At 43.6% G+C, this 27,555-nt stretch overlaps 1 protein-coding gene across 2 annotated transcripts in view; it reads left to right on the plus strand.

The window, feature by feature from the left end:
* The first annotated feature begins 322 nt into the window (after positions 1–322).
* Positions 323–27,555, plus strand: part of CRYBG3 (crystallin beta-gamma domain containing 3) — a 136,569-nt gene continuing 109,336 nt past the window's right edge. For both annotated transcript variants that reach the window (XM_034791429.1, XM_034791443.1), the window contains exon 1: positions 323–707. In XM_034791429.1, coding sequence (XP_034647320.1) covers positions 568–707 — 140 coding nt within the window. In that variant the 5' untranslated portion in view covers positions 323–567. The remainder of the gene's footprint in view (positions 708–27,555) is intronic.

A 27,555-nucleotide genomic window follows, 5' to 3' on the forward strand; every position in this document is an offset into this window, starting at 1 on the left:
TAATGCCCATCTTGCTCTAGAGCAAAGTGAATCAAGGTGCTCCACTGGCATGTGCTACAACCAAACCCTGTGCGTGTGTGGAGTGGAGGTTATAATTTATTAACATGGTCGCCTGGGGAAAGCAAGACTCAACTCAATCAACCTGAAGTTCCTGGCTAACGAGCCGGTAGGGTCTGGAGAGGAAGCGGCCTATTAAGCCGTGCCAAGGGAGGAGGAGAAATGGGTGGAGCTGCAGCGGCCCGGGCTGCTGATGGGATATGGGGGAGAGGGCGTGCCCCTGGCAGGCCGTCGCGGCTCCGCCTTGCTGGGCGGGCGGCAGGGAACCGTGCAGCCGCTCTTGTGTCTCGGCGGCGGCTGGGGGGACGGGGCAGGTCAGTGTGGCCGCCTGCGCTCTTCGTTTGTGCAGCTCCCCGCGTCTCTTCCCCTCTGCGATTATGGACTAGGGAGGAACTTGGAGCGGGCGGGCGCGGCGGTGCGCGGGGGGGGGCTGCGCTGCTGGGAGGCGGCGAAGGGATCCTGTCCTACCCCGAGCCATCGACGCCGCTTCCCCTTCTCACTGTGCCGGAGATGTCGGGCTGGGGCAGCCGGAGAACCGGCTCCTCCTGGCACAGCAGCTTCTCCAGGTTCTTCACCAAGAGCCCTCCCCGGGCCAAGGAGGAGCAGGAGGAAGGGGACAAGGCGCACCTCCAGGAGCCGGCCACGCACAGGTAAGCACGCAGTCGCATCAGGAAGCGGTGGGGAACTTGTTGGGAACTTGCCTGCCTCAGCCTGGCTTTCTTGATTGCATTTTTCTTCCTCTCTCTCTCTTTGATCTGGAGGGATACGCTGAGGATCTCTAGTATGCCCCACCTACTGAGACCCAGCCCCATTGAATCCACTTTCATTTCTGGCTCCCTCCAGCACTGCACAATGTAATGGGAAACAGTTGCCAACCAAACTCTTGGAACAGGTTGAGAAGCAGAAGTCAGTGGCTACGTGCCAATTGCCAAGGGCAGCTGGGGCGCTTCCAGATATTACAACACTAAAAAGGAGGGAGGCTGTTGTTGTTTATTATTCTGAGCAGCTTGGAGAGGGTGTGTGTGTGTGTATTGTAAAGTTTAAGTCCAGCTTGGGTTACAAGAGAGAGAAGTTATTGGGACCCCTCCCTCTGTTGATCCTCAACATAGCAGCCTCGCAAAGAGCAGGTAATGTCACAGTGTCAGTCAGAGGCAGGGTTTCAAGCTGTGACAGTTTCACTGAGCGTGGCACTATGAACCTTGCCTTGCCAGAATCTCCATAAAATAGTAGGATGCTTTAAAAATCGCCTTGAAATCAATGTCAGATGAGTAAATTTCAGTCCATGCAAGAAAGGATTGACTGCTCTGATACAAAGAGAATTGAAGATGGTAGTTGGATGGGCTGATGGAAGTAGCTATGTAAGTAGCAATATAACACTGGGACAAATCAGTGAATGAAGAAATGAAGCTACTTTTAAGTGTCTCACTGGGGAATAAAGCAATGTAGAATTGCAGATTCATTTTCTGTTAGCCAGAACACCATCCTTAAAGTGATGACACGAATGTACCTGCCTAGTCAGTCTCAAGTGTTTCTCTCCTCCCCGGAGTTATTTTCAAGAATGAATTGGGGAAGGGAAACAAACTTGACAGGAAGACTCTCCACAGGACAAGAAGTGATGCTTTCTGAAATTTACCAGTGGACTAACTCTGAGACATTACATGCAATTTTTATAATTTCAGAGATGAGCCTGAGCTGCAGGCTTTAGACCTGCTCCCCCGATGATCAGGTGGTGACTGGCTCAAGAGTTTTGCTTTTGGCCCTGTCTGTTTCTGTATAAATGTAGCTGTATCCTATCAACCTGCTTTTTCCCCTATTACTGTAAATAAACTGCATCAAAATTGCTAACATTCATTTAAATGCTTGGTTTTGGGGTTACGCAGACCAGAAAAATACTGTTCAAACTTTCTTAACATTGCAAATAGAAAATAGTTTCTGACAATCAATGACTCTGGGTTTTTTTGGTAATTTTCTTCCAAACGGTTCTAACCCCTTTCTTGGAAACTGAAAGGTTGCAATATTGGGTATAGGATTTTGGGTTTTGTTTTGTTTTTTACATTTTTTACTATTATAGCTTTCTCTTTCTGTGTTATAAATCAGATGCTACTGCAATACAAATACTGATAGTGTGTTCATATATTAATATGAAATATGTGACCTACAGTTACAATCCTAAGCAGTACCAAAAATACAGAAGTCCAAGTACCTAGGTTCAATGGTATTCAGTGACCAACTTTTTAGTAGTACAGGAAAGGCACAGACTAAATGGAGAGCAGTGAGCAGAGTGATCTGCCTTAGGAGAGTGCCTATCAAACTGAAAAGTAAGATCTACAAGACTGTAATAATTAGGCCTGCACATTTGTATGGCTCTGAATGCAGGGCACTGAGAAGGAGACAGGAGGAGATCTTGAATACAGGGGGAACGATAATGTTAAGGTGGATGCTTGCAGTTACAAGGATGGACCATGTTCAGAATGAACGAATTAGGGGAAGTGTGAAGGTGATACCAATTATAGAAAAGCAGAAGGAGTCCAGGCTTAGTTGGGTTTGGGCATGTGAAAAGAAGATGTGGAAGAATATATAAAACACAGGGTGTTAAACTTCAAAGTGGGGAGTAAGAGAAGGGTTGGAAGACCCAATACTAGATGGATGGATGTCATAGAAAAGGATTTGAATAGCTTTGGAGTTTCTGAGGAACTACTTTAAGATCGACTGGAATGGAGAAGGACTGGAAGATCCAACCCCATATAGATGGGACTAAGGCTACAAGAAATAGAAGTATTAACAGTAGGAAACAGGTTATTAATGTGTCACATTGATTGTAAGGAGAGCTTACAAAATGAAGTAAGATCTGAGATCTCTACTTGGTTTCTGATTTCTGGCCACTGTCCTCAGAAGAATGAAAAAGGAGAAAAGTAAACTGTGTACCGTATATACTCGTTCATAAGCCAAATTTTTTTAGTAAAAAAGGGAAGCACCAGAGAAGAGGGTCGGCTTATGAACAGGTATAGAGAGGGAGAGGTGGGACACAGCCCCTCCCCCCAACAGAGGGAGTAAGAAGAGGCAGCAGAGCCAGAAGGGAAGAGGCGGTGCCAGAGTCTCTCCACTTCTGGCCATGCTGCTCTCCTCCCAGCCTCCGAAGCAGCTGCAGTTCTGGGGCTGACAGGCTTCAGCTGTGCTGCTCGGCCTCGCCCCCCCAGAGCAGGCTGTGGCCACGCCGCCCGGCCCACCGGAGCACGCTGCGGCCATGCTGCAGAACATGCTGCGGCCGTGCTGCTCAGTCTGACCCGCCAGAGCAGGCTGCGGCTATGCTGCCCAGCCTGCCGGAGCAGCTCCAGCCAGGCCAGAGACATTCTCCCATGGCCCCAGATAAGGTGGGAAGGGATGGGATGGGGAGAGTGTGGGGATCCCGGGCTAGGGATGGATGGGATCATGCGGGGGGTGGTCACAGGGGTTACTCCCCTGACCCCCCGCTTATCCCCCCCCCCACCCCCCAAAAAAAACATTTCCCCACCAGTTGCTGTCCCAGCCCGTCAGGGTAAGCAGCTGGCGTGCCAGGACACTTTGTTTACTTAGGTTTACCTCCGTGCCTGCGGATGCACGAAGTAAACAAACCATCTTGGCCCGCCAGCAGCTTATCCTGGTGGCCCGGGAGCCAAAGTTTGCTGACGCCTGAATTATAGGGTCGGTTTATGAATGAGTCATACAAATTTTCCATTTTTACTTATCCATCTTGTGGGGGTTGGCTTATAAATGAACTGGCTTATGATCGAGTATATACGGTAGTTTTCTTATGAAAAGATGCATGGAGTATCATGTTTGACACTGCTCAACTGGGGTCTCTTGTGGTTACCAAACTTGTCAGATGATCAGCTTTTTTCTATATCAGACCTTTTTTATTTAATATATGGGTTTTAAATTTGGCGTTTCGGGAATGATATTGGTATGCATTGAAATAGACAGAGAAAATGCTGATCAGTCCAATGAGCTGGTGGATATCTAAGTAATTCTTGTGAAAGATGTGGATTTCAAAGTTACCTCCGAACTCTTGCTTCTCTAGCTTACTGGAAGTGTGGTGGATGAGATCATCTCTAATTAAAAGTGCAATTTGCACTACTGTCTTGAATGGGTTATCTTAAAGTTCCTTTGGATGCATAGTGATTAAAGAGGTTCTTAAATGTCACTACAAAATGGTCAGTATTTGATGCATCACTATATTGAATATTCCAAGTAGGCATGGCCCATTGGCCTTTCATTAATGTGACCTTAGGCTACCAAAAAAAAAAAAAAAAAAAAAAATTAAGAACAATACTAGACTCCAAAGCATCTTTCTGGCTCCAGGGCAAGTTATCTCTGCCAGGAGAGATTAATGTAGAGGGAAGAGGAACAGACTTGGAAAGTGAAAAGGCAACCAAAAGATATCTAGTCAAGCTTCTTTTTGTTGGTGCTTTGGAGTAGTGATCAGTACTGATCTTAGGGGGCCATTAAGAAAATGCTCCTTGTTATGGTCAATAGGGAACAGAAATATCCTAATTTGGATTCCTTGAGGCTGTCCCACTATAAACAGAAAGATCCTGTGATGGTGGGGAGAGTTCAGTTCAATGATTTGGGAGTTTAAAAATGAGCTTTGTAGACTTAATTGAATGGTAGACCTCCCTCCGTCTGCCTGAAGGGTTGGGAGTCTGGGAACTTGATAAAATGTGAACCATGATTTCAGTGCATGCAATCAAGAGCTTTTTATTGATTAGGTAGTCCAAACTGATCTATTTTTTGTATGAGGCTTTCTGGCCTTGGGGTACAATTCTTTGTGTAGTAACCTGAGAGCCAGCTCTGACTTCTGTTGAAAGTGGAAGTGTTGGTTAAGTTATGAAGAGTCCCATTTGGTTTGCTCAAGTTTTTTGTCTTGCTTGATTGCAGAGTATATGCTTGGAATGCTGAATTTCTTGTATTTGGTTTCCACTGATGGCTTTCTTAATCAATTAATGTGATTGTGTACATTTAAAACCATTGAGCTGGGAAGAGTGCCACAGGTTTCTCTGCCATTTTTATGTAGTGTGCTTCATAGTGTACAAAAATGTATAATCTGGTAAAGTATGGAAAAAACGAAGGCTGCTTTATATGCATGTTTTTATTACATGGACTACATAAAGTAAATTGCGGAATGCTTCTTTCATGAAATATTAGGAAAATCTATAAAGCCAAATACCGTATAAAGCCAAGTTAGTTAATTTTGTATCCAAAGTATCATTTTGAAATAAACTGGAATCGGGTCAAATTTAAAACATGTAGAAAGAAATCTTGATATTGTGAGAATTTAACTAGCCCTGAATTTAGGAACAGGGAAGTGGTTCAACTAAGGACAGGAATAAATAAAGCAGTATGACCAGCTGGGCCAAATTCTTCCCTTGTGTATCTCCATTGACGGCTTATATCCCCTGTGGGGAATCTGGCCAGTTGCAACTTTGAAAGCATAGAGAAAAAGAACTTGAGTGTATCCAAAACCAAAGATCTGATTGTTCCCAAAGCTTAGGCAACAACACTTCTATGGAGTCACTGAACTGCTGATTTTCCTTCCTCCTCTCCCCTCTCCTCCCACCCAAAGAACAAATGATGCCGAGGGTTCTACATCTGTTGCCAAGTGGCTTAGAGTAAGCAAGTTTTGGGTTTACCTTTTCAAGATTGGGTGGGTTTTTATTACCCACCTGTGGCCTGTAGGTTTTTCCGCTTAACTCTGGGGCTGCTTTATTTCTGGTCTTTTTTTTTTTTTTTTTCTTGGACCATGCCCACCCCCACGCTCAGCTTGGTGATGCAAATCCTGCCCCCTGCTGTCTTGGGAGCCTTTTTTAGACCGGTAAGGCTGTTTTCTTTGAAATTTTCTGATCACTATTGATAATAGTAATCAGCATCTTGTAATCTCATGAGTGCTTCATTTGATTAATTGTTTTGGTTAATAACTTATGCTTGAGAGCAATTTTTTTAGATGTGATAAACATGAGACATGCTTGAGATGTCCTGTGAAAAAATAACACATGCAGACTAGCAATTTGTTAAAAGCTGTGATGGAAAAAAGTGGAGCCACATCTTTAATGGAGCTACTATGCTTCTAAATAAAATTCTAAGAACTGGGAAGTACCATTCATCTACTGTGTGCCTGTATAAACATGTTTTTCAGAACCATTGCCTTTGGCACATTGGTCGGGCTTCAAATATAGTGAATGTTTTCTTTGCATCTCAGCTTCAGCATCAACTTCCATTGAACTTGGGCATTATGTTCTGCTAAGCTATTTTTTTTCTAAAATTATATATTCATTTTTATTGCCACCAAAGTTATTGTCTCCGAGCCATCCAAATCCACAGGGTGGAGAAATCCCATCCAACTTGCTATATTCCAGATAGACTCTTCTTTAATTTCAATACGTTTCTCTAGCCCTTCTGGTTGCAGATACAGCTCTGATCATGTAAATCAGTGCACAGTTGATTCAGTTAGAAATGTTTGGCTTCTGTGGAATTGTCCAACTTTAAAATAAATGAATAAATCTGGATCAAAAGAAGCTTCTAGGTAGGTGTGAAACTTGTCCTATCCAGCCATTCATCTTAACGGGGAGTTATAACCAAAACCTTCTTCAAAACACTTGCATGCTACTAGTTATCTTTTGTATCATTCAGCAAGTTTTATCCAGGAAATTTTCTTCTTCAGTGCATTATCATTCATTTGAATAGCTACCAGAAGAAGTGAACTAATTTGGGGCTGTTTTGGGTTTTGATTTTGAGGGCCTTTGTACAAAGTTCTCATTGAATTGGAGGGGAAAAAAGCAAACAACCCAGTCAATTCTAACTTTTAATTTTGGCTTCAGTGGGCTTTTAATTAAATTATTGTGCCATTCATCCATGTGGCTTCTAACAGAACTTTTTAAAATGGTAGAATTTTACTTATTCTATCTAAGAACGTCTTGTTCATAAACTGTATAGACCAGGGGTCGGTAACGTTTGGCACGCGGCTCGCCAGGGTAAGCACCCTGGCGGGCCTGGCCAGTTTATTTACCTGCTGACGCGGCAGGTTCGGCCGATCGCGGCCCCCACTGGCCGCGTTTCGCCGTCCCGGGCCAATGGGGGCGGCGGGAAGCGGTGCGGGCGAGCAATGTGCTGGCCGCGGCTTCTCTCCACCCCTATTGGCCCGGGACGGCGAACCGCGGCCAGGGGGGGCCGCGATCGGCCGAACCTGCCGCGTCAGCAGGTAAATAAACTGGCCAGGCCCGCCAGGGTGCTTACCCTGGCGAGCCGCGTGCCAAACGTTACCGACCCCTGGTCTATACAGTTTATGAACAAGACGTTCTTAGATAGAATAAGTAAAATTCTACCATTTTAAAAAGTTCTGTTAGAAGCCACATGGATGAATGGCACAATAATTTAATTAAAAGCCCACTGAAGCCAAAATTAAAAGTTAGAATTGACTGGGTTGTTTGCTTTTTTCCCCTCCAATTCAATGAGAACTTTGTACAAAGGCCCTCAAAATCAAAACCCAAAACAGNTAAGCACCCGGGCAGGCCGGGCCAGTTTATTTACCTGCTGACGCGGCAGGTTCGGCCGATCGCGGCCCCCACTGGCCGCGTTTCGCCGTCCCGGGCCAATGGGGGCGGCGGGAAGCGGTGCGGGCGAGCAATGTGCTGGCCGCGGCTTCTCTCCACCCCTATTGGCCCGGGACGGCGAACCGCGGCCAGGGGGGGCCGCGATCGGCCGAACCTGCCGCGTCAGCAGGTAAATAAACTGGCCCGGCCCACCAGGGTGCTTACCCTGGCGAGGCGTGTGCCAAACGTTGCTGACCCCTGGGATAGACAATTGCTTGACCACACTTTGGTTCATTATTTTGTTATGAAATATACTCAAGAGACCAAATAACCAGTGTCAGTCAGGGTCATTAATATGGTACAGGAAAAAGGTTCTATACCAGGGATCGGCAAGCTTTGGCATGCGGCTTATCAGGGAAATCCACTGGCAGTCGGGTTTGGGGTGTGGGAGGGGGATGGGAAGGGGTCAGGGCTCTGGGCTGGGGCCAGGGATGAGGGATTTGGGGTGCAGGAAGGGGTTCCGGGTTTGGGGGGGCTCAGGGCTGGGGATTGGGGCACAGGGTTGAGGTGCGGACTTACCTCCGGCAGCTCCCGGTCAGCAGCACAGCGGGGTGCTAAGGCAGGCTTCTTGCCTGTCCTGGCACCGCGGACCACTCTGCGTCCTGGACGCAGCCAGCAGCAGGTCTGGCTCCTAGGCGGAGGCATGCAAGCGGCTCTATGTGGCTCTCACCCGCAGGCACCAGTGCTCAGGGTTGGGGCAGCACGCGGAGCCCTGTCACCCCGCTGCCTAGAAGCCGGACCAGCTGCTGGCCGCTTCCGGGGCACAGCACGGTGTTAGAACAGATAGGCGCTAGCGTGCCTTAGCTGGGCAGCACCACCGACGGGACATTTAACGTCCTGGTCGGCGGTGCTGACCAGAGCTGCTAGGGTCCCTGGGTGCTGAGCAAGGCGACCCAATGCCTTGCATGCAATGACCCAGTACTGGGTCGCGACCCGAACTTTAAAAATACTGCTTTATACCAGTGGTCTCCAACCTTTTTATGCACAAGATCACTTTTTGAATTTAAGATCAACCCAGGATCTGCCCCACCCCGCTCACTCAGTTTCCCCCCTCCCTCCGTCGCTCGCTCTCCCCCACCCTGATTCACTTTCACTAGGCTGGGGCAGGGGGTGGGGCCGAGGGGTTTGGAGTGTGTGTGGGGGGCTCCGGGCTGAGCCTGGGGCAGGGGGTTGGGGTGCAGGAGTGAGGGGTGCAAGTCCTGGAGGAAGTTTGGTTGCTGGGGTCATATGGTGACACTGCACCTAATCTCATAGAATCCACTGGACATTTCATGAATTTTACTTTTTATTACTGTCATTTGTGGTTTATAGATCCAAAAACCTTCAGGGATTGTCACAAATCAGTGAAACATTCTCAAGTGTGAGGTGTTCATTGGCTGAGCCTGGGGCAAGGAGTTGTGGTGCAGGAGTGAGGGGTGCAAACTCTGGGAGGGAGTTTGGGTGCAGGAGGGGGCTCTAGGCTGGGGCAGAGTGTTGGGGTGTAGGAGAGGGTGAGGGCTGTGGGTTCTGGGAGGGAGGCTGGTGCAGGGGGTTGAGGTGCGGGAGGAGGTGTGAGGTGCAGGCTTACAACAGGTGGCTCCCAGCCAGTGGCGCAGCAGGGCTTAGGTAGGTTGCCTGCCTGCCGTTGCCCCACGCCACTTCCGGAAGCGGCTGGCTGCTGGCACGTCTCTGCGGCCCCTGGAGGAAGAGGGGGGTAGCAGGTCTCCATGCGGTGCCCATGCCTGCAAGCGCTGCCCCCGCAGCTCCCATGGGCTGGTTCCCAGCCCATGGGAGCTGCGGCGATGGTGCTGGGGCCATGGGCAGTGTGCGGAGCCGCAGCCAGCCGCTTCCGGGAGCGGCGTGGGACAAGGGCAGACAGGCAGCCTGCCTGAACCCTGTTGCACTGCTGGACTTTTAGTGGCCTGGAGATTGCGATCGACTGGCAGAGGCTCCAGGATCGATCAGTCAATCGTGATCGACAGGTTGGTGACCACTGCTTGTTTACCAGAAAAAGGTACAATATACATCTTTTGAAACTGGATTTAATTAATCAGATTTCTACCTTGTTGGTTTCTGGTACCATGGTATACCCCTTTATCTTTGGTTCTGAACCTATGTATTTCAGGTTATGGTGCACCCTTACCTTTGTTCTGAGCATATGCATTCCAGGTACTAAAGGACATGAAGGCACCTCCTAGGTCTGTGTGGGTAGCTTTCCTGTTGCCATGAAGAAATAGTAATCTGCCCTGATACTGACAGTCCTGTCTTCTCAAGCCAAGGCTTACTTCAGCTAGTGCAAGATGGTATAGGATACTTAGCATAAGTGTGATTATATCAAAGGTACAGGCCAATCTGAGCTATATAACTACTATACTACTGCGTATACTTACATGCTTAAAATATATATTGTGGATGATGATATTAGCATAATAAAAATGTATGCTAGCTAGCGTGTATTAGTCAACAATTGTCAGTGTTTATAAAGCACATTTAATTGAGTAGTTGTTATATCTGAACTGCCAGGAATTGGAATGAGGTGTAATACATTTCATTAGAAATTATTTTCTTTAAGTTGCTACCTTCTGGCTATCTTTGGCCCATATGCCAATTGAGACCTCTTTTAGAATGTCTTTGAACACATTCACCATCTTCCTAACAAGTCTTTCCCTTTACTGTACTAATAAAGAGACTCTGCCCCCGCCCCCACCCCCAGGCAGAATATGATTTTTGAAATTGTCTTATTTGTGTGCTACAAAAGAGATAATCACGTGATACCAGCAACGGTGAAGCTCCAATCATTTGGAATGTTTAAAATTAGACTTGACTTAAACCAAAATGTATTATAGGGAACTCTATTAGCAGAAAAATAATAAAAATAAACTAAATTTACTCCTGGGAGAATTCTGCACCACTGTGCAATGCAGAATTTGCCCAGAATTCATGTTCCGCATAGAATTTCATTTTTTCCTGCCACTAGTGGCTGCTGGACCTGGCAGGGACCAGCTACCCAGCTTGCAGCGCACTTGTGTGGGAGGTGCAGGCCCGCTGCGGTTTCTGAGTTAACCAGCCCCTCTCGGTCACGTGGTGTGGCCAGGCCTCCCTGTGCGGCAGCTGCTGGAGCCAGCAAGCTGTGCCCCAAGGGAGAGGCAGGAGCAACAGGGAGGGGCTGCTGCTTTCTGGGAGGGAAGCCTAAGGGTAAGGGGGAGCCTTGCCGGGAGGGCGTGACTGGAGTTGTTCCAGCAGTGGCCGAACCTTTAAATTGTGCCTCCCCTCACTATCAGCAGGCACGGGTCATCCCTGCTCGGTTGTACAGTAATGAAGCCGCAAGGAGCGGAGTCTGTGGCTGGGCTCTCAGGGGAAGGAGGGTGTGGGTGTTTGGCATTGCGGCTGTGCTCTGTGAGGGGGAGTGGGTGCAGGTGACTGGGCTGGGGGGGCCTCACACAGCTCCCTCCAGAATCTCCACATAACCCTCCCAGTGTGTACGTGTGTACACACACACACACCCCTACCTCTAGCACCTCCAAATACCCTTTACCAGTACATGCAGACCCCTCCAACTGTACCCGCCTTCTAGCTCCTTCTCCCCCACCTCTCCCTGACAGTGACTTCTCTTTGGGAACTTGAAATATGGTAACCCTACGGGGGCAGGATGAAAAAATGAGAAGTGACTAAAAGACTAGAGGGGCAGAGTTTTCTCCCACGATGTGCCCAGCTGGCACGTGTGACACACCCAGACTGATGTGCCCAACAAATGCGTAGCAAGGAAACAGGAACTAGGTTGTCATAGGGGTTTCTTTAACTCTCTGCTCCTGGGGGAATCTTTTTTGTTTTCTGCATTGTTACAGACCTAGTTGCTGACAGGTATTTTGAAATAAATTACCAAAATAATTGAAACTGGTGTGATTATATTGTGTTGTTTTGACACATAAAAATATGCAGAGTTTTAAAATTTTGTGCGCATAATTTTTTTTTATTTTTTGGGGGGAGGGGGCACAGAATTCCCCCAGGAGTATAAATTGGTTCCTAGATTTTCCATCATGTGACTCTTTCCAGATTATACAGGGAAAAAGCACAATTTATATCTGGCAATAGTAACAGAGTCCCTCATTCAACAAGATGCTAGAAAATGCATCAAGCAAGTAGGCATTGATTCACTGCTTCCAAGCTTTAACAGCCAGTAGAGTAATGTAAGACATTTATTAGGGAAAATGTTATTGGTACACTGTTCACAAGGGTGCTATTTTTTATATGAAACAAAACAATGTACTCTTTTCTGTTGTGAAAGTTAGCATAATTATTCCTTTCCTGGTGACCAAATTCAATGCTAGAATCAATATAAAATAGCTTCCAAAACATGCATGCAATCAGGGCTTCCAGGTTTTAAGTAATAGGCTTAGCATGATAAAAACTCACCAAAGTCATCTTATCCACTGAAAGAAATAACGACAGCTTAAAAATCAAGATTTTTTTTTTTTTTTGGAAGTTCTTGTCAGTGTTTCTAATAATATTTAAGATTGTTAAAGCTGGAAGAAGGCTGAAAATCTGACGCTCCCTCCTTTATACTCGTATACTTTCTGCTCTTCATACACCTTGGACACTAAGATTAGTGTGCAGTATTGCACTTTCAGATTTTCATAAAATAGCAATATGCTGCAGTGTTTAGATTACAAACACTGAAAGGGAATGTTTAAACTCAAACATTTTCCATTGGCATTTCCTTTATAATATATTTGAATTTGTTAGATTTTATAAATTTTTTTTTATATAATCAAACTTGTGAGCCTAACTTCACTTGCGTTATGGAAATTTTAAAATTAGAATCACTCAGGAACAAGGTCATTCGGGGTCCTGTTGCTTTGCAGGCCAGGGGGCCTAACTGTATTTAGTACTAAACTTTATGTATAGACAGTTTCGTGATGGGGGAAATGTATAGTGAATCATAGGTTGCAAATTATTACTTATGAGCACATGCAAAGCAAATGTCAGAAAAGTTTCCATTAAAAATGACCTTTTTTTTTTTTTTTAACATCAGTTAAAAGCTGGAAAAATACCTGACCATTTTATTTGTAATTGGGAAATGAATTATTATTATTATATTTGGTCACTGTCATTTCATATTGTTAAAAATCTGTCTAGCCAGGTTCCCTGTATAAATTCTTTTTGTGGATATTTTACAGTTTGCAAATACCACTATTGGGCCACAATCCTACAAACTGTATGTAGTCCCATTGAAGTCAGTACAACTACGTATATGCATAAAGTTAAGAATACATGGAAATGTTTGCAGAATCAGGGCCTTGGTTTTCTCCTTTTTAAAATACTTGTATAATGGGTTCTGACTTCCTGTTTCATTCTGTTGTTGCAGTTATTTAAAACTTTACCTAATTTAAATAACTCAAACTCTGTTACTGATATTGCATCACAAGTATGTACCAGTAGATAATAGCATTCTTATTTGAGTAGCACATGGCAAACTTCACCTAACCTATTAGATGAGAATGGATGGAGAGAATTCTGTATTAATGTTCGTTGCCATGCTTGACAGATGCCAGAAGAAAAACCTTGATGTAATCTGCTATAATCCCGGTGAACAATATTGAACTAGTCTCTGCACCAAAATGAAAATTTTCTCTCTGTTTCACAGCCTTTGTACTGCTGTTCAGTTCTCTTGCATGTAATGCAGATTCAGCTATTCAGTGAGGATGATCTTGGGCCATCACATTTATTTCACTTAGTGCTAGAATTGAAATTTAAGGGTTTAGTCCAGTTCTGAGTTTATTTTTAAAAAGAAGTTCCATAAAACTTGATATAGCAATGATTGTCTTGTATGTGTTTTTTTTAAAACTACTGTGAAAGTGTGGTTTGCTCTCTCTGTGTAGATTTAAAATACCTCTACCTCTCACACACTTCGTAGCTGGCATACTACATGAGAAACAGCACTGCATATACAGAAAGTGAAATTAACCTATTTGATTTCCTTATCCTGGTAGAATGAAAAGCAAAAGTAAACAAGCAGCATCAACTGTTCAAGAAGAAATTAGACTTTGTTAAAATTGAAAGAATTTTAAATCTAAATCGCTTAACATAATCTGGCAAGGAAAACAAGTTCCAAATGGAATTGTTAATTTGAGTGCATCTAAGGTGTACAACACACTGACCAAAAAAAAAAAAAGATTGAGGAGGAGGACTTAGAAGTTGAGGTTGTTCCCCTACTCTCCTTACCTTAATCCAGTCTCTTGATTGCCACTTTTCTCCCTGTAAGTTCATGACTATTTGTTCCTTTGAATTTATTTTCTTATATTTTCTCCTTATCTCTTTCTCTGTATTCTATCCCTTTCTCTCCTTACCTTCCAATCTTCCTCCTGTTTCCCATTCGCTTCAAGTACCGTAGCTGTGTCTGCTTTCATTTGACTCTCTAAACACAAACTCACCTTATGTTTATATTCTCCACATATCTTCTTTATTTCTTGCTATTCCTCTCTAGCAGTTCTTCAGAGATAGTGTGGCCTGATCACATGATCAGGAGCCAGGAACGTCAATGTTCAAACCCCAGCATGGATGCTGACTCTTTCCCACAAGTAAGGCATTTAGGCCTTGCCTATCGTATAGAAACTTGAGGGAAAACTTGCCACCGTTGTTAGCATTGTTTCCCTTGTAAAAGTGGTAGTCACATTCAACTTGATGGCATTTCTCTATCTGTATTTAACCTGATAACTTTTGAACACTGTATCCAATCCAATTCCAAAATTTCAGGGCACCAGTGGTCAGACCCCTATTGATTTTGAGGCAAAATCAGAAAACCGGAAAGGGAAGAATGAAAGACACATGGAGCCCTTTCCTCTGTTTAGCAGAGCCACAGCTTCCAGTGCCTCTGTAATTGACTGCGGATCAAAGAACCGGTTGATGGTACCCGTTAATGCCTTCCAGCATAACAATACCCCATCTCATTTCTGCTTATCCTCCCAATAGAGTTTAGTGTGTTGAACACTCTGAATGAATTATCTCCCATACTGAAAGAAGGCAATAATAATGGTAGGAAGAAATGGGGTGCATGTGGAACCTCTGGTGGAATTGGGGGACACACTGAGCCTGTAGAATTCTGGCATGGGGGTGAGAATGGCAAATCCTGGTATGGAAGGAGGGAAGAATGAGGGGGAAAATACTTAATGAAAGACATTAGAAAAATGAAATCGTTCAGTTTTGAATCATACCAAATGGAAACAACTTGGAAATTTCAATATATTTAATTATTTCCCCTTTTTTGACCAGCTATGGCCACTGGCTTCTGAAATATTTTACAGTACTATGCAATCTAAAGCCCTGATCCTGCAAACACTTACGCACATGCTCTAACTTTAGTACTGTGAGTTTAGAGCCAATTATCCTGAAAATAGATCTAAACAACCAAGTAACAATTGGCAGCCTTTGAGTCATAATCCCTGTGTTTGCACAATAGAGGAAGAAAAGGTAATTCTATTTCAGATGACAGAAAACTAGTTGAGAGGTTTATAAAACAGTGCCAGAGGTTTGGGTTTTTTCATTATTATTTTTTTAAAGGTATGCTGGATACCTTGCCAATGTCCTAAGAAAGAGTGCTTTCAATCCCTTTTCAGTGCTGTGCAAGGGATTGAATAATCATGATACATGGGGTGATTTTTAGAGCCGCATGACATAATTGTCCTGCTGTGGCGATTGCCAGGTTTTGTAATCCTCAATAGATGATCAAGAATTTGCTTTAAAATGAATTGGCGGGGGGGAATACAGGAAAATTGATCAACTACTATTGACGTTGCTTGATTTACGCCCCCAAAACTGCCTCTCCTTCCTTTTCAACGTGAGAATGAACACTGGCTGAACAGGAAGTTTTCTGCCACAAATTACAACTAAAGTAGAACCTCTGCTAATCTAGCCATATAGGATTCTCAGAGTTGTCTAGCTGTCTCTCTGAGCTACCATTCATAATTTTGACATTTTATTTTTTATTTATGGCTTTGGGACTCATTTTAGAGACACTGAATCTTACAATATTACTTTTCTTTGGAGCTGCTTAATTTTCCTGGCAAGTCTCCCCCACTATTATAGAGTGTGCTGTCCAAAAATATTACTATTGAAATCTTTCCCCTTTACTACACAGGTCTCTTCATAAAGCACAATAAGACAATTCCCTGCTTCTGAGTGTGTGTTATGGCATTTTTAATCATTCATTTAGAATACCTATTAAAGCTCTGACACTTTTAACTAAGTAACCTACAGTAACATCTGTTGTACCCGAGTGGTGGTAGTATTAAAAAAAAAAAAAAAAAGAGAGAGAGCGAGCGAGCTAATGTGCCAATATTTAAAAAGGGTAAACTGAATGATCTGGGTAACTAGTTAGCTTGATGTTGATCCTGGGCTAAAACATGAAAAGGTTGATACAGGATTACATCACTAAAGAATTAAAGGATGTCAGCATAATTAATGCCAATCAACTTGGTTTTATGAAATATGGGAATTATCAAACAAACGACATTTTTGGATGAGATTACACGTTTGGTGGACAAAGGTAACTGTTAATATACTTAGACTGCTGTAAGACATTTCACGTAGTATCACACGATCTGATTTAAAAATTAACACTATGTAATATGAGTGCAGTACATACTAAATGGATTATAAACTGATTAACTGATAAATTTCAAAGTGAGTGTAAACAGGGAGTCATCTTCCAATTGAAGTGTGTAAAGTGGAACCTCTGACACAGAGGCCTATTGGTAGTTCACTGCTCTGTGTCAGCAACTCTTGTCAGGCCTGACATACTCACTACACCTAACACACTATTGGTATAATCAATATCTAAAGGTGTCATGTAATATGTCATTGGAAAACTAAAATCTCACTGATCATTAATATTCTGGTGTGATGTATATACAGTCAACACTCAAGGGATTATGCAGATGTGATGGAATTATAACTAAACCAGGCATGTCAGAGGGAAATAATAAACAGGTTTTCTCCAAAACGGGAAGAGGCCAACACCTCAAACCAGGTGGGCTATTTATTTGTATCAGAGATTCCAGGAAGAGATCATTTGCATTGTAAAAATCACCCGGGTGGGGAAAGGGGGGAAGACAGCATGGAGTCTATACCAGACAGCATGGCATCCACGCCAACTGGGAAAAGGAACTTTATGTGGGGGATACATTTCAGAAGAATACGTTTCAAAGGTTTACTGGACTATAAAGAGATGGAGGGGGGAATGAACCCTGAAGTTATCCTTCACCTGCAGAGACAAGGCAAACCAATGCCTTGAACTCTGTGGGGATCCTGGCTAAGAGCTAGTTAGAAAAGGAAGATTGGTGAGGAAATTACCTTGAACGAAGATCCTAGCTTATTAAGTTAGGTCTTAGCTATTAGAAAGCATATTTTTACTTTTGTTTGTTTGTAACCCTTTTTGTCTTTATCCCTTATACTTAAACTCACTTTAAAACTTCTCTTTTTAATAAAGTAAACTTTTTTTACTTTTAATATAAACCAACATAGTGCTGTGATTGAAATAAGTGTGTTCAATTTTAACTGGGGTTTGACAATGACTGCAGTGTATTGACTTTTTAAAGAAACAACAAACATAATAACTTCTGTGAATGTTCCAGGAGAGGGCTGGACATCACAGGGCAGACAGTTTTTTGCGACTGGGCAGGTGTTGGGTTCACTCTGCAAAAAAAATAACTGGTTGGTGGAAGGTATGACCACACATTCAGGGTGTGACCTGCATGCTTGTAGGCTGGCTGTTGGTGTCAGGGTTGTGAGCCAAAGCACCATAGCTATTCCTGGGGGGATTCTGCGCCACTGCGCAATGTAGAATTTTGCAGAAATTCATGTTGTGCACGCAGAATTTCCTTTATTTCCCCTATTGAAATGGGCTGCAGAGATGTTGCCTGCCACTTGGGGCCACTGGACCCAGCAGACCCCAGCTTGGAAATAGAAGACAAGGGTGGGGTAGGGTGGGAACTGGAGGGTTCCCTGCAGCTGGAGTTCCCAGCACGCCTTGAAGGAAGAAGGCAGTGGTGCGCAGGAAACTCCGTGCAAGCCTGGGATCCAGCATCAGGCTGTTTCTCCCTCTGGATCTTTGGGCTCTGGGAAGTAGAAGGTGTGAATGTCTGGGTTGGGGGGTCCCTGCAGCTGGCCTCTGAGGGGTTGGGGGTGCGAGTCTGGGGTGGAGAGGGCTGTGGCTGGGCTCTGGGGAGGGGTGAGAGGGTGTGAGTGTCTGGGCCAGGGAGGGTCCCATGGCTGTGCTCTGGTGGGGGAGGGGTGTGAGTGTCTGGGCTGGGGGTAGTTGTGGCTGGGCTCTGGTGGGAAGCACTGTGAGTTTCTGGGCCGGAGGGGCCCTGCAGCTGGCCTCTCGGGTAGAGGGGGTGAAAGTGTCTGGGCCGGGGAGGGCCCCATGGATGGGTTCTGGTGGGGGGTGTGTGTGTGAGTGTTTGGCCTCCCGGCTGGGCTCTTTGCAGGAGAGGGCAGAGAAACAGGAACTGGGCTGTGCTAGGGGTTTCTTTAACTCTCTACTCATGTTGGAATTTTGTGTGTCTGTATTGTTACAGACATAGTTGCTGACAGGTATTTTGAAATAAATTACCAAAATAATTGAAACTGGCGTGATTATATAGTGTTGTTTTGACAAATAAAATATGAAGAATTTTTAATTTTTTGGTGCAGAACTTTTAATTTTTTGGTGCAGAATGCCCCCAGAAATACATAGCATTTAAGATTCCCAGAGTTGCAGGGTAGGCAGTGACACAACCCCTTACTGGTCTGGCTTGAATTCCAAAATGTCAGAGTCACACTGGGATCTCTTCGTACATCAGTTCTGTTCAATATCTTTATCAATGATCTGGAAGGAAACACAAAATAGTTTCTGGTAAAATTTTCAGATTAGATAAAAATTGGTGGCATAGTAAATAATTATGAGGGCAGATCATTTCTCCAGAGTGATTAGGATCACATGAGAAGCAGGGATTACTTGAGCATGTGTCTTAATGTAGCTAAATGCAAGATCATACGTCTGGGAACCAAGAATGTAGGTGTGATTTACAGGATGGGGGGACAAACAGTGGCTCAGAAAAGGACTTGGAGATCATGGTGCATAACCAACTGAACATGAGCTCTCAGTGCAAACTGGTGGCTAAGACAGCAAACATAATCCTTGGATGTATAAGCAAGAGAATATCAAGTAGTACAGAGTTAGTGTTACATATGTATAGGTTTTAGTGACAATATTACTGGAATACTGTGTCTAGTTCTGGTGTCCACACGTCAAAAAGAATGCTGACAAATTGGAAAGGGTTCTGAGAAGAAAGCGCTACAAGAATGATTTGAGGTCTGGAAAGCTTGCCTTACAGTGCAGTACTTTAAGAAGCTCAATGTTATTCTGTTTCTCCAAGAGAAGGTTAAGAGATGATTTGATCAAGGTCTATCAGTACCTACATGGGGAAGAGCTTTCTGCTAAAGGACTGGTTAATCTAGCCAACAAAGGCATAACAAGATCCAGTGGATAGAAGCTACAGCTAGACAAATTCAGAACTAAGATACAGTTTTTTAACGCTGTCTTGGCATTGCACAAAAATGAAAAATCATAATTAAAATAAAGTGAGAATTAATGTCCCTGAAAAAAGCAATCACTTTGCCAAAGAAGAGTAAAGGATGTGTGTAGTGGGCGAGGGGGGAATGCACCCCCAAAACATGAAGCAAAAGAGCTAGTGTAAAAGGGAGGACAAAAATGGTGTTATACCAAACCTTGAATATGCTAAAAGAGGATTCTGTTGGAGCGGGGGGAGTTCAGTGAAATGAGATCTCTGAACCAAGAATATCTTTAGCAAAGTGGAGATGAAAACATGGGGTAGAGAACAAGAACATTGCTGCTGATCTCAATGACACTATATGGATATATCAGCAGTGTCAGGAATCAGGTCCTGCAGCAGAGTCAGTCTCTGGGCAGCCTAACAAGTGTTGGGCTGATTGGCTACACAACCTGAGGCTGTCTCTACACTACCCCATTTACAGCGGCGCAACTTCATCGTTGTAGCTGCGCTGCTGTAGTCCTTCTGGTGAAGAGTACTCCCGTCGGCTTAATAACTCCTGCCTCTGCAAGAGGCATTAGCTATGTTGGTGGGAGTAGTTCACCCGCTGACATAGTACTGTCTACACCAGTGCTTAGTTTGATATAACTTACATCACTCAGGGAGTGTGGGTTATTCACACCACTCAGTGACATAGAATCGTAGAACTGGAAGGGACCTCGAGAGGTCATCTAGTCCAGTCCCCTGCACTTATGGCAGGACTAGACCATTCCTGCGAGGTGTTTGTCTAACCTGCTCTTAAAAATATCAAATGATGGAGATTCCACAGCCTCCCTCGGCAATTTATTCCAGTGCTTAACCACCCTGACAGGAAGTTTTTCCTAATGTCCAACCTAAACTCTCTTGCTGCAATTTAAGCCCATTGCTTCTTGTCCTATCCTCAGAGGTTAAGAAAAAGAATTTTTCTTCCTCCTCCTTGTAACAACCTTTTACCTACTTGAAAACTGTTATCATGTCTCCTCTCAGTCTTCTCTTTTCCAGACTAAACAAACCCATTTTTTTCCCAATCTTCCCTCATAGGTCATGTTTTCTAGACCTTTAATAATTTTTGTTGCTCTTCTCTGGACTCTCTCCAATTTGTCCACATCCTTCCTGAAATATGGCGCCCAGAACTGGACATAATACTCCAGTTGAGGCCTAATCAGCGTGGACTAGAGCGGAAGAATTACTTCTTGTGTGTTGCTTAAAACATTCCTCCTAATACATCCCAGAATGATGTTTGCTTTTTTTGCAACAGTGTTACACTGTTGACTCTCATTTAGCTTGTGGTCCACTCTGACCCTCAGATCCCTTTCTGCAGTACTCCTACCTAGGCAGTCATTTCCCATTTTGTATGTGTGCAACTGATTGATTGTTCCTTCCTAAATGGAGTACTTTGAATTTGTCCTTATTGAATTTCATCCTGTTTACTTCAGACCATTTCTCCAGTTTGTCCAGATTGTTTTGAGTTTTAATCCTATCCTCCAAAGCACTTGCAACCCCTCCCAGCTTGGTATCGTCCACAAACTTTATAAGTGTACTCTGTATGCCATTATTTAAATAATTGATGAAGATATTGAACAGAACCAGACCCAGGACTGATCCCTGCGGGACCCCACTTGTTATGCCCTTTTAGCATGACTCTGAGCCACGGTAACTACTCTCTGGGAATGGTTTTCCAACCAGTTTTGCACCCACATTATAGTAGCTCCATCTAGGTTGCATTTCCCTAGTTTGTTTATGAGAAGATCATGCAAGACAGTATCAAAAGCCTTATTAAAGTCTAGGTGTACCACGTCTATAGTTTTCCCCCCTATCTGCAAGGCCTGTTACCCTGTCAAAGAAAGCGATCAGGTTGGTTTGACACGATTTGTTCTTGACAAATCCATGCTGTTATTTATCAACTTATTATCTTCTAGGGGTTTGCAAATTGATTGCTTAATTATTTGCTCCATTATCTTTCTGGGTACAGAAGTTAAGCTGACTGGTCTGTAATTCCCTGGGTTGTCATTATTTCCCTTTTTATAGATGGACACTATATTTGCCCTTTTCCAATCTTTTGGAATCTCTCCCATCTTCCCTGACTTCTCAAAGATGATCGCTAATGGCTCAGATATCTCCTCAGTCAGCTCCTTGAGTATTCTAGGATGCATTTCGTAAGGCCCTGGTGACTTGAAGACATCTAATTTGTCCAAATAATTTTTAACTTGTTCTTTCCCTATTTTAGCCTCTTCTGATCCTATCTCATTTTCACTGGCATTCACTATGTTAGATGTCCAATCACCACCACCTTCTTGGCGAAAACCGAAACAAAGCCGTCATTAAGCACCTCTGACACTTTCACATTTTCTGTTATTGTTGTCCCCCCTTGAGTAATGGGCCTACCCTGTCCTTGGTCTTCCTCTTGCTTCTAATGTATTTGTAGAATGTTTTCTTGTTACCTTTTATGTCTCTAGCTAGTTTGATCTTGTTTTGTGCCTTGTCCCTTCTAATTTTAATAATAATATATGGAGATATACTTATCTCATAGAACTGGAAGGGACCCTGGAAGGTCATCGAGTCCAGTCCCTGCCTTCACTAGCAGGACTAAATACTGATTTTGCCCCAGATCCCTAAGTGGCCCCCTCAAGGATTGAACTCACAACCCTGGGGTTAGCAGGCTAATGCTCAAACCACTGAGTTATCCCCCCCCCCTTGTGTTATTTGTTTATATTCATCCTTTGTAATTTGACATAGTTTCCACTTTTTGTAGGACTTCTTTATTTTTTTATTTTTAGATCATTGAAGATCTTCTGGTTAAGCCAGGGTGGTCTCTTGCCATACTTCCTATTTTTCCTACAGAGTGGGATAGTTTCCTCTTGTGCCCTTAATAATGTCTCTTTGAAAAACTGCCAACTGTCTTCAGTAGTTTTTCCCTTAAGACTTGCTTTCCATGGGATCTTATCTACCTACATAGTTATATCAAAGTAATTTGTAATGTAGACATAGCCTCAGTGGTTGGAAGAGTCAGCCCAGCAGCAGTCCAGCAATTGTTCAAAGCTTTTGACCATGGCTGGCATAGCTGCTGTTCCTGCCTTGGACCTAGCCCTGTACCTGCCTTGCCTCACTCCAGGAAACCCATTTCTGACCCTTGGCTCCAATTCCCGACTTCTTACTCATTCAGACCAGTTGGTCAGAGCTGGGAGAGAGTCCACAACAGGCTGATCATGTACAATGTGCAGAGTTAAGTATCCTGTTGGTTGATTTCATGTTTGGTGACAGCAAGAATGCCTTTCTTTTTTATTATTATTATATCTGTTGGCAAAAGCTTCATGTTTCCATTCTCATTTTATTGCTTATATTGTTAGATAAAAATCAATAAGTTCCAAGCAGTCACAAGTGACAACACATTAACCAGCATGTGTGTACATAATATGGGTGGGAAGGATTAGTGCAGAAAGAGAGGGATGGGTTTTTAAAGTGCCAAGAGATTGTTATAAAGAGGAAAGATGAGAAAAACAGACATGTAACACTATACAAAAATGCTTTGAGTGGCCTTTGAACACTTAATTGTTTATAATTGGGTCTATTCTGGTTTTTTTAATCAAGAAGATCGGAAAATACTTCTCAAATTATGCAATACAACTTGCTAATTTACGTGGGATAATGATAGAGGAAGAACCTGCATGTGTTTACTCAAACCCAGGTTAGATAAGTGTATTTTATCTGGTTCTAGTTTATACAGGGTTTTTATCTCTGTACAAGTAACACTATATAGAATAAACATTCCTCTCTCTCTCCAGTAATAATATTCTCTATCCTTCTTTGTACAAGTACATTGATTAAAAAATGCTGCATATGATTCAGACACCACCTGTCCCAGTATTCCAGATAGGTCAAAGCTGATCTTTCAACAACAGAGGAATAGAAGGCATGAGAAAATGATATAAACAAAGACTTTCAGCAGAATATAGTCTGCTGTAATGGAAGTTTACTGTTGATTATCTAAGTAGCAAGGGTGGTGGTGCTCAGGATACATATACACTAGCAAAACAAAAGAACTGCAGGACAAAGTGTGGAGAAGGCAAACTCTTTGCCTAGTTTTAGCTAATGTTTAGTTCCGCTATTTCAAGAGCACCATATATACCAAAAAATAAGAAAAAAGGTGATGTCTAGTGAAAATAACAATAGAAAGGCAGTGGTGTAATTGTTTATGTACATGATTCATGAACCTGGCTCTGGTTGAGGAGCCTTGGATGGAACTTGGGGATACAAAGGTGTCCTCCTTAATCCTGGGACTGCACTGTGCTGGGCCATTCACCAAGTACAAATGAGAGTGGACTCAGAGCTGTTCTAATTTGCTCTGGTTGCCTATGATCTTATAGGGTTCTATGGCAGCTGCATGTCATCTAGCTATAGTGATGCCTCAGACATGACATGTGACCTGTGACCAAATAGGAATTGTCTTTATTTTTTATATGAATCATAAGTGTGCCTCAGTTTCCCTCTGTATGTGGCATTGCTAACCAAGTGGGTGCACAAGGGTTAACACTGCTCCTGGAACAGTGAAGGAGGCAGGAGATGTGTGTGTCACCTTGCTGTCGCGGGTGGGGTGGGGTCGGGGGGAATGAATAGGATCATTAAAGAACTGACTGAAACCGGCTCAAATTAACAGAGGGTCCAGCAAGACAAAGAAGTGCTCCAACCACCGAACAATCAACATCTACCAGCAAAAAACCCCATCAGGTGGGATTTGTGAACTGAGCTGGAGAAAACGTTTCAGGTGACTGGCAGGAGGGGTTTTTTTGGGAGGGACTCAGGAGTCTGGCCCAGATTGCTGGGGGAGAGAGCCAGAGATGGGGTGCAGCACATCTTGGCTGTCCCATCAGTGCACTGGTTTGACCAGGGTGGATTATAGCTTAATGTCTACCTTCCTGTGTAACCTAAGAACTGTAAGATTCTGTATGCCAGGTGACTAATAAATCATTACCTTGTTTTGCAAAGGCTGCCTGTGTCACAGTGAATACTTACTGAGAGCATTGCACCCTAAAGGGATACAGTACAAGCCTCCCTCAGTAGCTTGGCTTGGCTGGATTTGCTGCAGGGAGCCACGGAGAGACAGGGAATGCTGGTACTGGCAGCCCAGCCTTGAAGGCCATGGGCCTGCCCCTATGGAACTGTGTGAGTCCTTGGGGACTAGCACACTAAAGGGGTCGCTCCCAGGAGACTGGTGACAGGCTGGGGCCTGGACCTGACCCAGTGACTCCATGACACCCTCTATGCTAGTCATGGGTGGTGACTTAGTAACTATAATGATGAGTCTGGGCATCCTGATGATCTCTCTTCACTGAAGTGATCCTTCTCAGACCAGCCAAACCAACTTTAGGGCAAGTTTGCACCTGTGGGGCAGCGCAAAGCTAGTTTGAATGTACTAGATATCTGCTAATAGCTACATTGTATGGGTGCACCACTTTGCACCTTTTAACCTGCTGATACCTTTTAGATATCCTGAGACATGGTACTGTAGCCACTTGAGTTTTTAGAACTGTGTTTTGGCAAGCTTGTCTGTTAACTCCAGACAGATTGTTTGAATCTGTTTAATAGACTGTCCTGTCATCAGTTCTCTAAAAACAATATAAAGTAGCCTGTGAACCAGGTCTGATTAAAAAGTCATAGTTTCATGGGATCAATTCTCCTTGTCTATTTAGTGGAAGTGTTGAAACCTCTGAGTGTTCTTTGCTGCATCAGCTCACAGTGCACTTTAAACATGTGTGTAGTCCCATTTGACTTTAATGGGAATACTCCCGTGCTTAATGATACGCACATATTTAAGTGCTTTGATGGACTGGTGCCAGCGGGCTCAGAGCCTTGCAGGATCAATCTTTATATGAACAAAATATCTAAGAAAAGAAGTAGGTATGGGTACAACAGCTGTATTGAGAGAAACTTTCGATGGGGATGTAGTGAGACTGAAAGAAAGACTAGAAGAAGAGCTCTGTGTAAGCTCGAAAGCTTGTCTCTCTCACCAACAGAACTTGGTCCAATAAAAGATATTACCTCACCCACTTTGTCTTTCTAATATCCTGGGACCCACATGACTACAACAGCATATGTGGAAAAAATGTAGAATGTTGTGAATTTACACTTCCCTAATGCCCTTGGTGAACCCCTCTCCCCACCCATCAGTCATCTGTTCTCACTTTGTAGCTAGGATAGGATAGTTGAGTGGTGTATTGTATCACATTACTAAGAGTTCATTATTTTTACAAAATATCTTACAGAATATTCACTGCTGTTAAGTATTATAAATAATGAAACCTAGAATACATTGGGTCAGTATTTCATTTGTCCATGCTATCAGTGTAAAGCAATTATAATGTTGCTTGAAAAATTGAATTTGGTAACTTCCTGAAACTTGATAGTTAGAATTGAAATAGATTCATATAATTTTGGGGCATCTTCATTACATAAGAATGGTCATATTGGGTCAGACCAATGGTTCATTTAGTCCAGTATCCTGTTTTCTGACAGTGTCCAATGCCAGGTGCCCCAGAGAGAATGAACAAAACAGGTAATCAAGTGATCCATGCCTTGTCACCCATTCCCAGCTTCTGGCAAAACATATGTACATATAAATTGCCTGGGAGTATGTCATTATGAACTTCATACTTACTTTATTCTTCATATCTCTTGAATGTACACTCTTATTGTATGTAAATATGTACAGTAAAAGCTTTGTTATCGGACATGTTGGGGAAATGGGGGGGTGTCGGTAAGTCAAAAATTCTGGTTAGCTAAAAGGAAGGGAGTTTGGGTGCAGGAGGGGCTGGGGATTGGGGTGCAGGGCATGGGTTCTGGGAGGGAGTTTGGGTGCAGGAGGGGTTTCAGGGTGCCGGATCTGGGCGGCGCTCACCTCGGGCGGCTCCCCACAGGCGGCGATATGTCCTTGCTGCTCCTAAGCGGAGATGTGCCCAGAAAGCTTTGTGCGCTGCCTCCGCCTATAGGTATCACCCCCGCAGCTCCCATTGGCTGTGGTTCCCGGCCAATGGGTGCTGCAGAGCCAACGCGCAGGGCAGGGTGGGGGCAGCGCATGGAGCCCCGTGACCGTTCCTCCGCCTAGGAGCAGCAGAGACCTGTCGCCGCTTCCAGGAAGCCTCGCGGAGCCAGGTAGGGAACCTGCCGGCCCTGCACCAACCGGACCCTGTTAAAGATCAGAAATGCCGGTTTGTAGACTTTTCAAGTTGGTAAAGTGCTGGACAACACAGTTTTTACTATAGTATGTTTTATCAGCTGTGTGAAGGGGTCGTTCTATTGCAACAGGAGGATGGGAGTGGAACAGTTACATTAGCTCACCTATGTTTTGAACACAGTAGAGAAGGAATTTATGTAGTTTTCCTGTGAAAGTACAACTAATGCTTAATACCTATTTTTCTGCCTGGAAAATAGGGTTGCATGTTTCAATATTTGCAGATACTTCAATTGCATGACATTCAATGATGATAAAAACACTGAATTCAAGTTCTCTCTTGTGGTAATATAAGAATGCTAATCTAGGTCATCAAAAGTCTGCTCAGCAATAACTGGACTATTCTCCAGACCTAAATGTAATATTTGACATCAGCGGGGACACACTTATGGTTCTCTGCTTTGGAAGGTAGTCTCAACTTTCAGGGGAAAACAAAACAATCCAAGAGCCACATTTTCTGCGGAGAGAGCTTTTGTGCTTAATCTATTTATTTATTTATTTATTTACGGTGTGACTCATCTAGTATGTACCAAGGGCTCTGTAAAAACAATGTTATTTACTGATTAAAGCAGAAGGTTTAGAATGTTGAAACACATAGAAGATTTTTTAAAAAAGACTAATTTAATAAGTTTCAGAGTAACAGCCGTGTTAGTCTGTATCCGCAAAAAGAACAGGAGTACTTGTGGCACCTTAGAGACTAACAAATTTATTAGAGCATAAGCTTTCGTGGACTACAGCCCACTTCTTCGGATGCATCCGAAGAAGTGGGCTGTAGTCCACGAAAGCTTATGCTCTAATAAATTTGTTAGTCTCTAAGGTGCCACAAGTACTCCTGTTCTTTTTGCGGATACAGACTAACACGGCTGTTACTCTGAAACTAAATAAATTAGTCTTTTTTAAAAAATCTTCTATGTGTTTCAACATTCTAAACCTTCTGCTTTAATCAGTAAATAACATTGTTTTTACAGAGCCCTTGGTACATACTAGATGAGTCACACCGTAAATAAATAAATAAATAAATAGATTAAGCACAAAAGCTCTCTCCGCAGAAAATGTGGCTCTTGGATTGTTTTGTTTTCCCCTG

This window comes from Trachemys scripta, chromosome 1 (genome assembly GCF_013100865.1).
Source record: "Trachemys scripta elegans isolate TJP31775 chromosome 1, CAS_Tse_1.0, whole genome shotgun sequence".
In the NCBI taxonomy this organism is placed as follows: domain Eukaryota; kingdom Metazoa; phylum Chordata; order Testudines; family Emydidae; genus Trachemys; species Trachemys scripta.